The 13,416-nt window shown below is 39.1% G+C and overlaps 1 protein-coding gene and 1 long non-coding RNA gene across 3 annotated transcripts; one reads left to right on the top strand and one right to left on the bottom strand.

Annotated features, from left to right (window-relative positions):
* Window positions 1–4,105, top strand: LOC310731149. The gene is made up of 2 exons (XR_014535078.1): window positions 1–2,311; window positions 2,372–4,105. It is a non-coding gene; the product is annotated as an uncharacterized lncRNA (long non-coding RNA).
* zbtb42 (zinc finger and BTB domain containing 42) lies at window positions 2,496–8,617 on the bottom strand. Of its 2 annotated transcripts, none has more exons than XM_083550482.1 (2): window positions 8,313–8,617; window positions 2,496–6,991 (listed from the first exon to the last, which is right to left on the bottom strand). In XM_083550482.1, exon 2 carries the CDS (start codon window positions 6,975–6,977, stop codon window positions 5,436–5,438), a length of 1,542 nt encoding a protein of 513 aa, XP_083406608.1. In that variant the 5' UTR covers window positions 6,978–6,991; window positions 8,313–8,617; the 3' UTR covers window positions 2,496–5,435. The 2 variants fall into 2 exon arrangements, with proteins under 2 accessions (XP_083406608.1, XP_083406609.1); XM_083550483.1 differs by lacking the exon at window positions 8,313–8,617 and adding an exon at window positions 7,270–8,083.
* Between the last annotated feature and the right edge of the window lie 4,799 nt (window positions 8,618–13,416).

The raw sequence follows: 13,416 nt of genomic DNA, 5'->3' as shown, positions 1-13,416 counted from the left end.
ATATGTTAAAGCAATTTTATTATAAAAAGCACATCCATAAATACCAATATCTTTTCCACTATTGTACAAAAGCTGTACCAAAAAAAAAAACCTTGGCTACGCTTCACAGCACAGAGATGGCAAAAGTACACACATCCTTCACTCAAGTAGAAGTACAGATACTCATGCTTTAAAAGATTCTGGTAAAAGTTGAACTAATGACTACACTTTTTCACTCAAGTGAAAGTAAAGAAGTTTGGGCTCTGATATGTACTGAAGTAAAAAGTAGCTTTTACTTCTACCTGTTTTAGTGTCACGCGGATAACTGAACCTCACATCATATTAATATGTTAATATAAAAGAATTTAAAATTTAATTATCTAATGAATGTGTCCAGGCTGAACAGCCACTATATAGAACACCAGCAGAGAAAAGATGATGATGATGATGATGATGATGATGATGATGATGATGATGATCAGGTAATCAGGAATGTCTCTGTTCTCAGTCATGTTTATGTCACTGACTCCCTCTGTCTCAGCCACGTATACCCCATACTACTTCTTGTTGCCTTCTGCCCTGCTCATTTTGATCTTCATAAAAATCCTATGTCTGTGGTGTGTGAGAGAGCCTGGAAAAGATACACTATTGGTTGCTTAAAAAAGCAGTGCAATGATAAGAAACAGGTTGATGGGCTGAAAAGTAGAAAGTACAGTTATTTCTGTAAATAAATGTAATGTATAAAAGTTAAATGACTGAAAAATAATTAGTGAAGAAAAGTACTGATACATGAAAAATCTGCTTAAGTACAATAACAAAGTATTTTTACTTAAATACTTCCCATCACTGTCACAGCCCCATTAAACTACATAATAACTACTTAATAACTACACTAAACAATCTCTAAGTGTCATAAATGCCTAGACAAAGAGTAGTATTTTATTGAACATTGATATAGACCTCTTAAAGAGTTTTTAGAGACCTCTTAGAGACCTCTGACTTTACTGTTCAGGTGCGCTCTTAGGTCATCTTTGAGGTGTAGAAGACCTTCCCAGCTCTCCAAGTCCCTTATTTACAGTTTAGTGGTAAACTGTTACATAATCAGGTGCTGCTTTGGGTTGGCAACATCAACATGGTTTCTAGTGAAAAAACCGAAGCCGTAGAAGCTAATAAGGAAGCCAGGAAGACAAATGGGTTATTGAGATAATACCTGGGAAGGGATGGGATGTGTGATTGATAAGTTTGCATGCTCTTCATGGGTGTATGGCTGTTGGAATCAGAAATCCATGACACTGGATTTGCAGCCAAAGAATAATTAGAAACCCACCACTCAGTTTTTTTAATTAGATACACATTTTCTTCTCACTTGGTCCACCTATTTGTTAGAAGGTAAATGATCCAGAAGGCTGTTTTTTCTGACAAATGACTCATTATACATATGTGTTATTTACTGCATAGCTAAGGACAAAAGCAAGAAGCTAAATCATTTTTAAAGAAAGGTTTTTTTTTTTCCAAATCAGTCATCGGTGCATTGGCCACTAAAGCAAAACAATGATCTTCCCAAACCACAAAAAATGTGTTCTTAATTTCTCCACCTATTTTTTTTAAATATCCTGGACCAAATCTCCATAAGCTCTTTCTAATTTCCCCATGTTCCCATCACACGTATTTCATATTTCATTCTATACTGCATATTAAGATATACATGTTACATAGTGTTACCCTTTCCTATATACACACTTTCTCATGACATGGTCTAACAACAGAAGAACTTGCACTATACGGACAAATTTTGGTAGCATTAGATATTCCTTCATTTGAACAAGGAGATGCAAACCTGTTCCAGCATGACATGATAGCCCTGTGCACAAAGCGGGCTCCATGAAGATATGCTTTACATGGGTTGGAGTGGAAGATCTTGAGTGGCCTGCTATAGAGATCTGACCTCAATCCATACCCACTTTACTAACGAGCACAATTCTCCACAAGCACACTCAAAAATCTAGTGGAACATCTTCCCAATCTTAATTTCAGATTTCCACAAACTTTTTTTGTGTTTCTAAGCTCTATTAAAACATTTATAGATTTCATCCACAGCCACACAAAAAGTTTTATTTAGGGGGTGTCAGTTCTCACTGTGTTGTCTGTATACAGTAGCACTTCAACCCTCAAACAGTATGTTAGTTATAAACAGAAACCTGGAGCGAACCTCCTTGAAGTAAAGTCTTTGAAAAGCTTTTTAGGGACGAGACTTACTCAGTTAGAGCACTTCATCAAACAGTTGCAAAAATAATAATTTAAGTACTATTGATTAGATTACTGATGTGTGTATGTAGATAGATAGATAGATAGATAGATAGATAGATAGATAGATAGATAGATAGATAGATAGATAGATAGATAGATAGATAGATAGATAGATAGATAGATAGATAGATAGATAGATAGACATTAAACAACAATACAATAGCAAGATGGATTTAAACTCTGAAATAACATACACACACACAAAAACATGACATAAAATTCTCTATTTAATCTAAACATAATCGAAATGAAGTCCTAGCTCAAGATTGTCACTTTTTCCACAGCACACACGCAGGTACACGTCAAAAAGCGGCAAATAAAAAGCACAAACAAACTCCAAGTTTGTAACGTGACAGCGTTAATCCAAAAAACAAACAAACAAACAAACAAAAAAAATACAACAAGCATTTAAAATCAAAACAGATTGTCACCTACATTCACTAGAGCACTAACATCAAAGCATCTGTTTCCTATAAAATATATGTTTCTTATCAAAAAAATTATATTAAATCTAATGGCACTTCTACAAAGTCTATTAAAAATGTTCTCCGTTTAGTAGCATTTTTTATTACTTAAGTAAAACTCAGTAAAATATTTGCACAAGAAAGAAAATCAATAAATAACTCTTATGATTATACAGTTTCACAGTCTGAACCTTAGAAGATGACATTCCAGTATTAATGTTTACATACACACTTTTGTAGCATATTCACTAGCTTGATTTTTCAAATCAAAGCACATCATAGAAAGAACGGTTACAAAAAAAAAAAACGATTACTGGTGCTTATCCATGATTATTCTCCTGCTGGTCATATGTGATAGTTCAATATGGGCTCAGTGATGATCACATGACTGCATCCGAAAAAGGAAGTTGCTTCAAGTATGATGCACCTGTTTCCTATACTAGAATCAGAATATTTCTGTTCGTTTGACCTTTGCCAATATTTTATATCATACAAACACTCTTATTGTACCTTCAGTTTAAAAATGAAACGTTACCACCTCAGATAGATTTTTGTCATTAGTAACAGCTCTGTGCAGAAAGAATCATTACAGGCCCACAGTAATGCCCAATAATGAATTTTGTAGTTGGATTCTTGTGTGTCAACAAGGCACATACTGTGTAAAGCGAGTCGATGCATATTACTTCAACATATGAATCTCAGTGGAGTCAGATTCTTATCAACACACACATTTTAAATAAAGCACCTATAATTCGTCAGTATTAGCTGCATCTGGAAAAGAAAACTACGACTTTCCAGTTCAACCTAGTAAATATAAATACAACAATCTGGAAAAAAGTTCCACTTGAGTCCAGTGTTTCCACATAGGATTTTAAATGAAGATTCAATCATACAAGCGGTGTGGACAAACCGAAACCAATTCAAATATGCTATTTAAACAGCTGCCCAACAAACGTGCGACGTTAGTCACACGTGTATGCTCACATTCTTACTGAATCTCACGTTTATCTTTTGATTTTTTTTTTTTGCAGGAAATATTACATTAAACCGCTCTGCTGACAGAAAAGTGCTGTTTGTAACACTCGAAATAGTGTTTGTAACACTTTCATTAGTTTAGAGCAGAATATCTCGTGATGTGTTACTCTCTTAATAAATACCTGGGATTGGTTTTTTATTATATGCAGAAACTATTCAGCTATTGCAAGTCATAGTGACATTGTGCTTCTTGATCTGCTACATCTGTCACAGCATTACAGGCTTTAAAACAAGGGAAGACTTCGACTTTTCAAAAGTCGAGAGATTTTTATGCGATACCAGCTGTTTTGATGAAAACAAAGATAAATACAAAAAGAAAATGCATATATACAATAAATATTCAGTTAGAAATAGCAGCCTACAGAATATCAGTGTTGTATGTACAGTCTAGGTATGCACGAAGCAAGTGCGTCTTAGCAGTTCCGGAGTCGATCTCTTGACGAAAAGTGATTAAAATGGCTTGTCTACACATTGAAATGACAAACCAAATACAATATACAGCAACTGATTTTTTTTGTTTGTTTTTTTTTTTTTTTTTTTTACAATCGATCCATTCAGTGTAGATGAAACAGTACCCGAAGGACATATTAAGATCTAACACAAGTATACTTCAGATGTGTACAGTGAACCCTGAACCAACAGAACTAATAAATAATCCTAATCAAGTTTTCTCAGGAAAAAAATTTTACTGAAGTGTTATATGGACTTTTAGTGCCTCTTGTTTTTGTTGAAAAAAAGAATTAAATAATAATAATAAAAAAAAAAACTCACAAAAAAATGTTAGGTAGGACAAAAGGAGAAAAAAGATATAAAGGCTCCAACATTCATGTTCTACCAGAGTCAAATTGTTAGTGTTTCCAGTTACAACAGGGTTAATAAAGACCCACAAAATGAGCACAACGCTAACTAATTAATAATAGGGGGTTATGTGAGTTCCCATTTCAGCTCATTCAGCGTTTTGCTTTTTCTTTTAAGTCGAACTCTTTTCATTTGAGTTACTGCAGAAGAACACTGCAATAGTTATAATAAAGGTAGTAGTTGTTGTAATTGCCTGTGCATTCATTTTATTACTTCAGAAACTGTTCCCACTTCAAGAGGAACCACATGACCCTGTTTCCCCAAAAGTGATAAAGAAGCGCCAGACAAATAATTACCAGCTTCCCTGCCACTCTGTATTCAGCAAGAACGAGTTTACCCCGAAAAATCTGTCAATTATACTTCTAAATTCATTTGCAGGTATAACTTAACCTAAGTTTCAATTGCTCACTTCAATGCAATGTTTCATCCATTCAGTAAAATGCAATTACTTCAAAACCTATACTACTGTTGAAGAAAAAAAAAAACTCACAATATTGATTATTTAACTTCAGAAGACGATGCCAGTGACTGACCAAGTGCATCACCTAACTTCACTTCACACTTCTCCACTGGGTGGAGGGACTCCATTGGGACCTTAGTCCTAAACTCTGCATTACAATACAGCAAAATACTGGATCCAATTTTAAGTTGTAACATGTCTAAAGCCAGTCAAGTGCATTATCACCAAAAAACCACTGTGGCTTAGGGTTTAGAGAAGGACTCCCCTTTACGCTTAAATACTTCATATATGTAGGTCAGAAGCAGCCTTTTACGAGTAGAAAAGGAGTGTGCTTATCCGATAGAGAGAGTCTTGACAAGGGCGCAGTGGAACTTGCGGATATGGCGGTACAGGTCTCCTGACTGTGTGAAGCGCCGCTCGCACCACTTACAGGCATGAGGTTTCTCACGTGTATGCACCACGGCATGCCTACTCAGATTGTGCGAGTATTGAAAGCTCTTGCCACACGTGCCACACGTATAGGGCTTCTCACCAGAGTGTGTGCGCTCGTGCCGCTTTAATGTGTATGCGCATGAGAAGGTTTTGCCGCACTGAGCACAGGTAGGCACCGAAGCGTCGGGTGAGAGCTTGTTGCGTGCTCCCTCCCGCTCACGGAAGTGCGAGCTCAAGTGCGGCTGCAGAGCGTGTGGTGTTGGGAAAGCCTTGTTGCATAGCGGACAGACGCAGACTGGAACAGTGCCTGTTGATGGCAGGAGTGAAGTGATGTCTGTGGAGACCAGCTCCTCGTCGTCCTCATCCTCCTCACTGTGTATTTCTCCTCTTCCTCGAGCCTCCTCACTGCCTTCTCGGCTGTGGCTGCGTTCTCTTTGTGCCACCAAAACCCCCATTCTTCCTCCTAACCCCTCCTCCTCTTCATCAGCGTCCAACCCAACCACCTCCTCTTCTTCGTCCTCCATCATCAGGTGCTCCTCCGAGGGCAGCAGAGTGCCATTTTTGCCCCGAAAGAGGGCTTCGAACCCTGTCATGGGCACACTATTCCCAAAGCTGGCACCCCCACCCTCCTCCTTCACTGACAGCGTGCCGTGTTTGTCTCGAGCGTGCATCTCTATGCCCTGCTGCTGCCTGTCGAGGGCCAGCTGTCCCACATCTCTGCCCGACAGCGCCTTCAAAGACAAGTCCAGTGCACTGTCCGTGTCAACGGGCGCCCGGGACCTTTGGGAGGCACCGCTGACGTCCACATTCGCTTTTCCAGCTGTTCGCACACGGGCCTCGGCCTCGGCTGACACATAATTGACACCTACAAGGTCCGGAGACCCACCGAGGTGACCGTTAGCCTTCTGCCTTGCCAGGGCTGGCCTATCGCAATCTGTGATGTCATCCATGTCCATGTCATCTGCCATTTGGCCTCTCAGGGGGATTTTGCAGGGATCTATCTCCCTGTCAGACAAGCTCTCCCTGTCCAGGCAGCTCAGACTCACACTGTCAACAAGTTTCTCATCCAGGCAGGACAGCTCCTTTTCTTTTAGTCTTCCCTTGCACACTTTGACAATGTCATACATATGCAGGTAACTAGCAGCTGCCAGCACGTCCTCCACCGGCAGCATGCTGAACTCGAGCTTACCCTCATACATGAACTCTAAGAGCAAGCTGAATGCCGGCGCCGTCACAATGTCACTGTTCAGTCGCACCACGTCGTGGGTGTCCAGCTGATCGCGGTAGAAAAGGTGGAAGTACATGCTGCACGAGGCCAACACAGCCCGGTGCGCCCGGAACCGCGCCGCTCCGACCAGCACCGTGCAGTCGCACAGGAAGCCTTGGTGACGCTGCTGACTAAGGCATTGCAGCAAGTGGCGGCTGTGGTCTGGGAACTCCATGCTTTTCTCATAACCTGGCAGAGAGAACAGGAAAAACCGGATGTGAATAAACAGGGCGAGGCATTCAACAAAACAGGCTTAGCAAAAAAAGAAGAAGAAAAAAAAAAGCTTTAGCACCAGAGACCACTGAGGGACAAACACACGAGTACAACCATGCAACAGATTTTAAAAACAAAAACCCTGGTACTGGAATCCAACTGTTTCTTTGACAACTTCACTGCAATGAATGAAAACTTTCCCTACAGCACATCGTACATTAGATCAGAAATCTACACATGAATCACTGCTTCACCTTGTTGACGGGGCCCCTGAAGAAGTCGCTCGTGACTTCTTGTCTTCTTACGCGCAGAGAAAATAATAAACCGTGTTCAAACGCGGCACGCGCCTGTCGCGAACAGAGTGCGCTCGCGCTCCGGAGCTTACGATCTATAGATTACTATATCTGTTTTAAAAAAAAAGGATATTAAATATATAATATACATAAATATATAATATATTTATCTATATATCATATATATAATAGAGACTCCTGTATGCATGAAAAGAGATCGCGATTCGAGTCCGAGCGAAAAAAAGAAGAAGAATGAAACCGCGCGGACCGGGTGAACCGGTGGCCTGTTCACTAATTATCCCGCAAGCTGTGGAGTCAGCTGCTCTGACATCAGCGCCGTGCAAACGCTACCTCCAGCTGTGCTCGCGTTTACGCCATATGTTACCCGGAATCCGGCGAGGAGGAGAGGAGAGGAGAGGAGAGGAAAGGAGGAGAGAAAAAAAAATCACGGTGCATATACCCAACTTTGTGCGCGCGCGTGTGTCGTAGAGCACTGATTACAATATTACACAGGGTCCAGACCCCAAATCCAAACTTTACTAGAAAAGTGCAAGCACCATACTCTAATCTAGATTTTTACAGGTCAACTGTTTATTCGTTTTTCTTTCCTCTGTAAATGTGCATTATTCAGAAAAATCATGCACGAACATAAGAAATGACGCAAACTTTATGACGGAGTGAACAGACGCACGCGCGCTTTGAACAGGAAAATATCGTGCAAAGAAAATGATGTTTAAAATTGTCCGATAGCGAGAAAATGGTCTAAGTCTCAGAGGTTTCGGTGTGGGTGGGTGTGTGTGTGTGTGTGTGTGTGTGTGTTGGAGCCGTTATAGCCGAACCAAGTCGACAACTGCACTGCGCGGAGGTGGTGAACGAGGTAAAACACCAACACGTACGTACGCGCGCGCGCACACACACACACACACACACACACACACACACACACACACACACACAACTTTAAACCTTGGCGTTTACAGCAGTCCCGAGCACGCAGTACTTACAGAAAATGTCGACGCTTCTCTTTGCCCCCTCAGATGTTCTGCCGTGTTTTCATGATGTGTGTCCAGATGTCCTCGGCTATCGGTGCTGCTTTCTCGACTTCTTGTCCGTTGTTGGGTTTCTCTCTCTCTCTCTCTCTCTCTCTCTCTCTCTCTGTGTGTGTGTGTGTGTGTGTGAGGTCGCTAAACGCTGCTGCAATCTCGCGATAACTAGAGTAAGAAGCATTGTGCTGTATTTCTGCTTCACCTCACACCGCGGCAGCAAGTCTCTAAACACACTTCCCCTTCCACAGCTGTCCCAATGTGTCTCTGCTCATCCTCCCCTTCAATACACTCACATACAAGATCCATTTGATCAAACACAGAGATTCATTTTTAAAACTGCATTCCTATCTTCAGTGTTACTAATGTACTCAGACAAAAAAGTGTTTTTTAGATCAATTTATTTCAGCAGACAGTTGTTGAACAACATATCCAGAAAATAAAGAATTATTAATAATTCATGGTGTTCAATGATTTCCTAGCAAAATGTTTTGCCAACTAATATTACATAAATCCAGTCTAATGTCATTCATATTAACCTTATAATCATATATGTAGTACATAACAGATTTGAAGCATGATTATTTTACTTGTTTCATTCTGCTCAGAATTTAGATATTCCTGAATCTGCACTTGTTTTTGGATGTATCGCTGCACTCAGGAAAAGTTTTCTAGAGCTTATGGGACATGCACATTTAGTGTTACTGATACGACATTATATCTATAGAAAAAGCCTGTGTATACAAACACTATATTGGGAAGACAATTAGTCAGCCAGTCATGTGGCAGCAGCACAATGCATAATATCATGCAGATACAGGTCATTAATCTTCATATCAAACATCAGCATGAAGAAAAATATGCAATGGTATTGGTTGTGGGTACAAGGGCTGTTTGGAGAATTTTAGAAACAGGGATTTTCTCAAAAGTCTCTAAAAATTAGCACAGAATAGTGAAAAACAAATAAACTAAAACTCAATACTGAAATGGAAAACACAAACACCTTTACTGTTACTTTGAAATATTTTTTTTTTATATCTTTTAATTGGTCAGATAAGAGTAGAATGATCAGACTGGCTGGATCACAAATACGTTGTCAGGTAACTCAAACAGCTCTCTCAAACAATCAGACTGGAGGTGGATGAGTTACAACAGCATTAGCTACTACTCCTATCAGCCAAGAACAACAATTGGAAGCCATTATTCAACTGTCAAAAGTGTTTCAACTGTCAAGAAAATGAATTGGCGTCGTCCAAATAAATGTTGTCTAGAACCATATATGTCCTGTCTCTGAAAGCAGGTCTTGCTCCACAGCAGCAGAGCATCAGCTGCAGATGTTGAAATGTCATAATGACAGATAAGTGACTTTTTAAATGGAGGAATAAATGACGAAGTTAATTGTAAAATGGTAAACGCTAAGGCTTTCTTTGACGTTTCACATGTGGTGGTTGAATGGAAGTGTTCCAAAACATCAAGTGAAATAAACATTTTCAGTATTATTTGTATTTCTACAATTTAAGAAGTCAGTTGATAGATGCCATATCATAACATTTTAAATATATATTAACCAAATTAGCTTCTAGTAATGTTCTGGTAATGCTATAGGTGGCAAAAAATGGTTGCCTTGATGGCTTTAAGAATGTACTCACAAACGCCTCATTTGGTTAGTAAAGGTTCGATATTCAAAAAGTGAAGTTACTGGTGTACCATTTGGAGGAATATAACTTTTTTATCAAACACCTTTGAGGATATCTGATCGTTTTTGTTAGCATAAAGATGGTGTTGAATTCTGAATGAAAAATGTGTTGGGTTTTGTAGCTGATTTTGCTCCTTGTGATTCCCTGACTAGTTTTGAGCAAAATTATTTGAATTTCTTTCACATAGTAGACAGTTGTTTGGACATGTTTGCTGTCCTAATAAGCAATTCATTATCTGTCTAACAACATATCCACCAAGTAAAGAATTACAGTGGCCTACATATGAGCATCCTGCCAACAGCAGATATAGAGTTTTAAATGACTAATCTGGGTAATGGTTTTGAAAATTAACAAGCAAAATGTGTTTGCATCTAAAATGACATAAATCCAGTCTCAAGGATTTCATACCCAACCTTCCAATCATGTATGGGGTTTTATATATACTATTTTGCACGAGTGGTTGAATTTGCTTGGACTTCAGATATTCCTGAATCTGCACATCTGATTCCAGTGTCTCGTACTGAAGCAGCATGTCATCTTATTTAAGCATATTTTTCCCCAACAAAAGCACAATGTGTCAAAAGAATAATCCCTTGCTATTACAGAAAGCCTAGAAGGCGACTGCAAACAGGAAAGAAGACCGTACTATGTAGAAACGTCCAGTTTTAAAGTATGATACAAGTCAAAAATATTTGTACCACATTTGGAGTTCATATTGAAATTCCTCATAAATCTTGAAAGCTGGACCTCTGATCCTGAATGTGTTTTGTATTAACACTCCAGGTTTAAAATGGCTGCCACTGCATTAATGCTCAGCAAATGCATTAGCTTTTCCTTTTTTTTGTTTAGATGAATTATGCATTATACCAAACCAAGTATTTAAGACACTGCTTACCAACTTGGAGGATGTGAATTCAGCCTGCAGTTTGCATAGAGATAATTGTTGGTCATAAACCGGGGTGTGGCTAGAAATCCATAGGCCCCTAAATGATAAAGAGAAGAAATAAAAAAGCTTACAGCTGGGCTCTCCACAACTAATATCCTCTAACCCCCTCTGAAGCTATTTGTAGTTTTCTCAGACCTGCTTAATAAATTACATAACTTGTTTACTTTAGACTTGAACTGGTATAACTCAGGAACCGAAAGGTGTTTATTTGTTTGTAATTTAAATCATGTGTTAAGCATTCACTATACAATTCCAAATGATGGCGCTACCTCTAATCAAAGCATGCTGTCTTCCTTTTTCCTTTTACTCTCTCTCTCTCTCTCTCTCTCTCTCTCTCTCTCTCTCTCTCTCTCTCTTTCACTACTGAGGTTTCTCCCACAGTTATTGCAAGGTTGTGACAGATTGTATAATGTTACAGTATCTCGTTTTTTCATGTTCTTCTTCTTAAAGAATAAATCAACCATATCAGCTTTGTAAGTGATACACATCATACATCATTATCATACACATCCAGCCTTTTCAGCAACATGCAGAGAGATATGGATACATAAAGATGTAGCACTGCAGCCGTCTCCCTGATCTACTTGACCTAAAGCCAGGTGCCTTCATCCAGTAGTTGCTGAGCGTAGCCTTGCACAAAAATCCCCAAGGTCACAAACCAGCACATTTTTTGTGCAAGACATATCCTCACGTAGAGTACTTCAACCAAACTGAGTGGCAACTCGAATGAACCCAAGAGTCTCGAAGTAAGAGCAGTCTCTTTCTCGAGAAAATCAAGTGCCCACTTAGAGGGGGTTCTAGACGTTTAGCAGTGAAGAACCCGCCTAAATAGATTTTAATGTTCCTGATTGTTGCTATTCCATCAAATGAGTTGAGGAAAATGCATTCCTGTCTTTTCACTAGATTTAAGTGTATAATTAGAGGCCCTTGCAGACAGTTCCCGCCTCCATCTCTGCACACTGTTGTGAGTGTGTGTGTGTGTGTGTGTGTGTGTGTGTGTGTGTGTGTGTGTGTGTGTGTGTGTGTGTGTGTGTGTGTGTGTGTGGATCTAGGATCTCATGGAGTGTGGTGAGGGCTAATCCTAATCAGAGTTGGAATGCTTTGGCTCTGACTCACCTCTTAGCGATGCTAATGTTGTCACACACACACACACACACACACACACACACACACACACACACACACACACACACACACACACACACACACACACACACTCAACATTTCATACGTAATAACTGGTAATGCGTAATAATATTATTTATCATTTTCATCATATTTATCAACTTAGATTGCGTTTGAGAAAAATAATATGTGTAATCAGATTAGTTACTCCTGATAGATTTTAGTCAATAGGTATGTCCTTATTTCTTAGACCCAGCTAAAGAATGTACCTTTACTCCTTGCCTTCACACCTACAAATATATTTTGAGTTGATCATTTTATACAGTGGACAGTAAAATAAAGGAGGTCAATAACATTGACACGCTATGACGACTCAAAACATTTAGTCATTTCTTACAATGTCGATTAATAAGGAAAATGTTCGAAGAGCCATGTGTGAGCGTGTCATAGGCTGAATGAATATTAATGAGGCCATTGGCATTCGGCCACACACTTGGAATAATTTTATTCACACATCATGCATCGTATTAAAACTTCTTCTTTTTATAGACATTTATAGATTTTAGAAAGAGGGAAAAAGAATATTATATGTTCATTTGATTGCAATTAGGTCAAGCAGTTACAAAACCTTTTTTTCTCCATGTCTTTCCATCCTTCCTCGAAAACTCATGTTAAGGAGTGTAGTAAAGAAGCAAACTTGGAGGTGCAGCTGCTGAGCTTGTGCCCTCCACAACTGCTCAGGTCACCTTTGGCCCGGGTCCCAGCTGTCAAACGCTTTGAAAAGCCCATTTGCAGCTTCTCCCTGGGGTGCTGGGAGAGTTCTGCTTGCACACTGATTCGAGACCAGATTTGTTGCTTCTTCTACACTGGCCCGAGGGTTCTGATTACTTAGTTTGTAGCAGTATGAAAGGCTTTATTGCCCTGGGGAAGCAGTAGATATTGGGTACCATGGTGGAAGGGTTCTTCCACAGCTCCAGTGAATTCCTTGAGAGAGACTATTAATTAGTTTTATAGGTAAACCACTTTTCATATTAAACAATGATTCATTTTTTGTTCTGATTCTATTCTATATTGTATTTGTTAATTAAATCTATTGGTATATTTGAAGCTTATTATCAATTGTATATTATAAATGGTATGAATATATACACACTAATTTACTAGTAATATGTTTATTAGCAATAATTAATTACAGGATAGTTTATAAGCGTATGTAAGTTATAAGCGTCACATAACTCTGAAATGATCCGATATGGAAACAGTGAATATGTTGACTTCTCTATCGAAACCAACTATG

This window comes from Silurus aristotelis (assembly GCF_946808225.1).
Source record: "Silurus aristotelis genome assembly, chromosome: 9".
Lineage (NCBI taxonomy): Eukaryota > Metazoa > Chordata > Actinopteri > Siluriformes > Siluridae > Silurus > Silurus aristotelis.
The sequence above is the reverse complement of the archived record's forward strand: the minus strand, read 5'-3'. Positions and strand labels throughout refer to the sequence as shown.

Excerpts from the sequence above, each read along its gene's own strand:
- zbtb42 (XM_083550482.1), bottom strand. The coding sequence starts at position 6,977 with ATGGAGTTCCCAGACCACAGCCGCCACTTGCTGCAATGCCTTAGTCAG.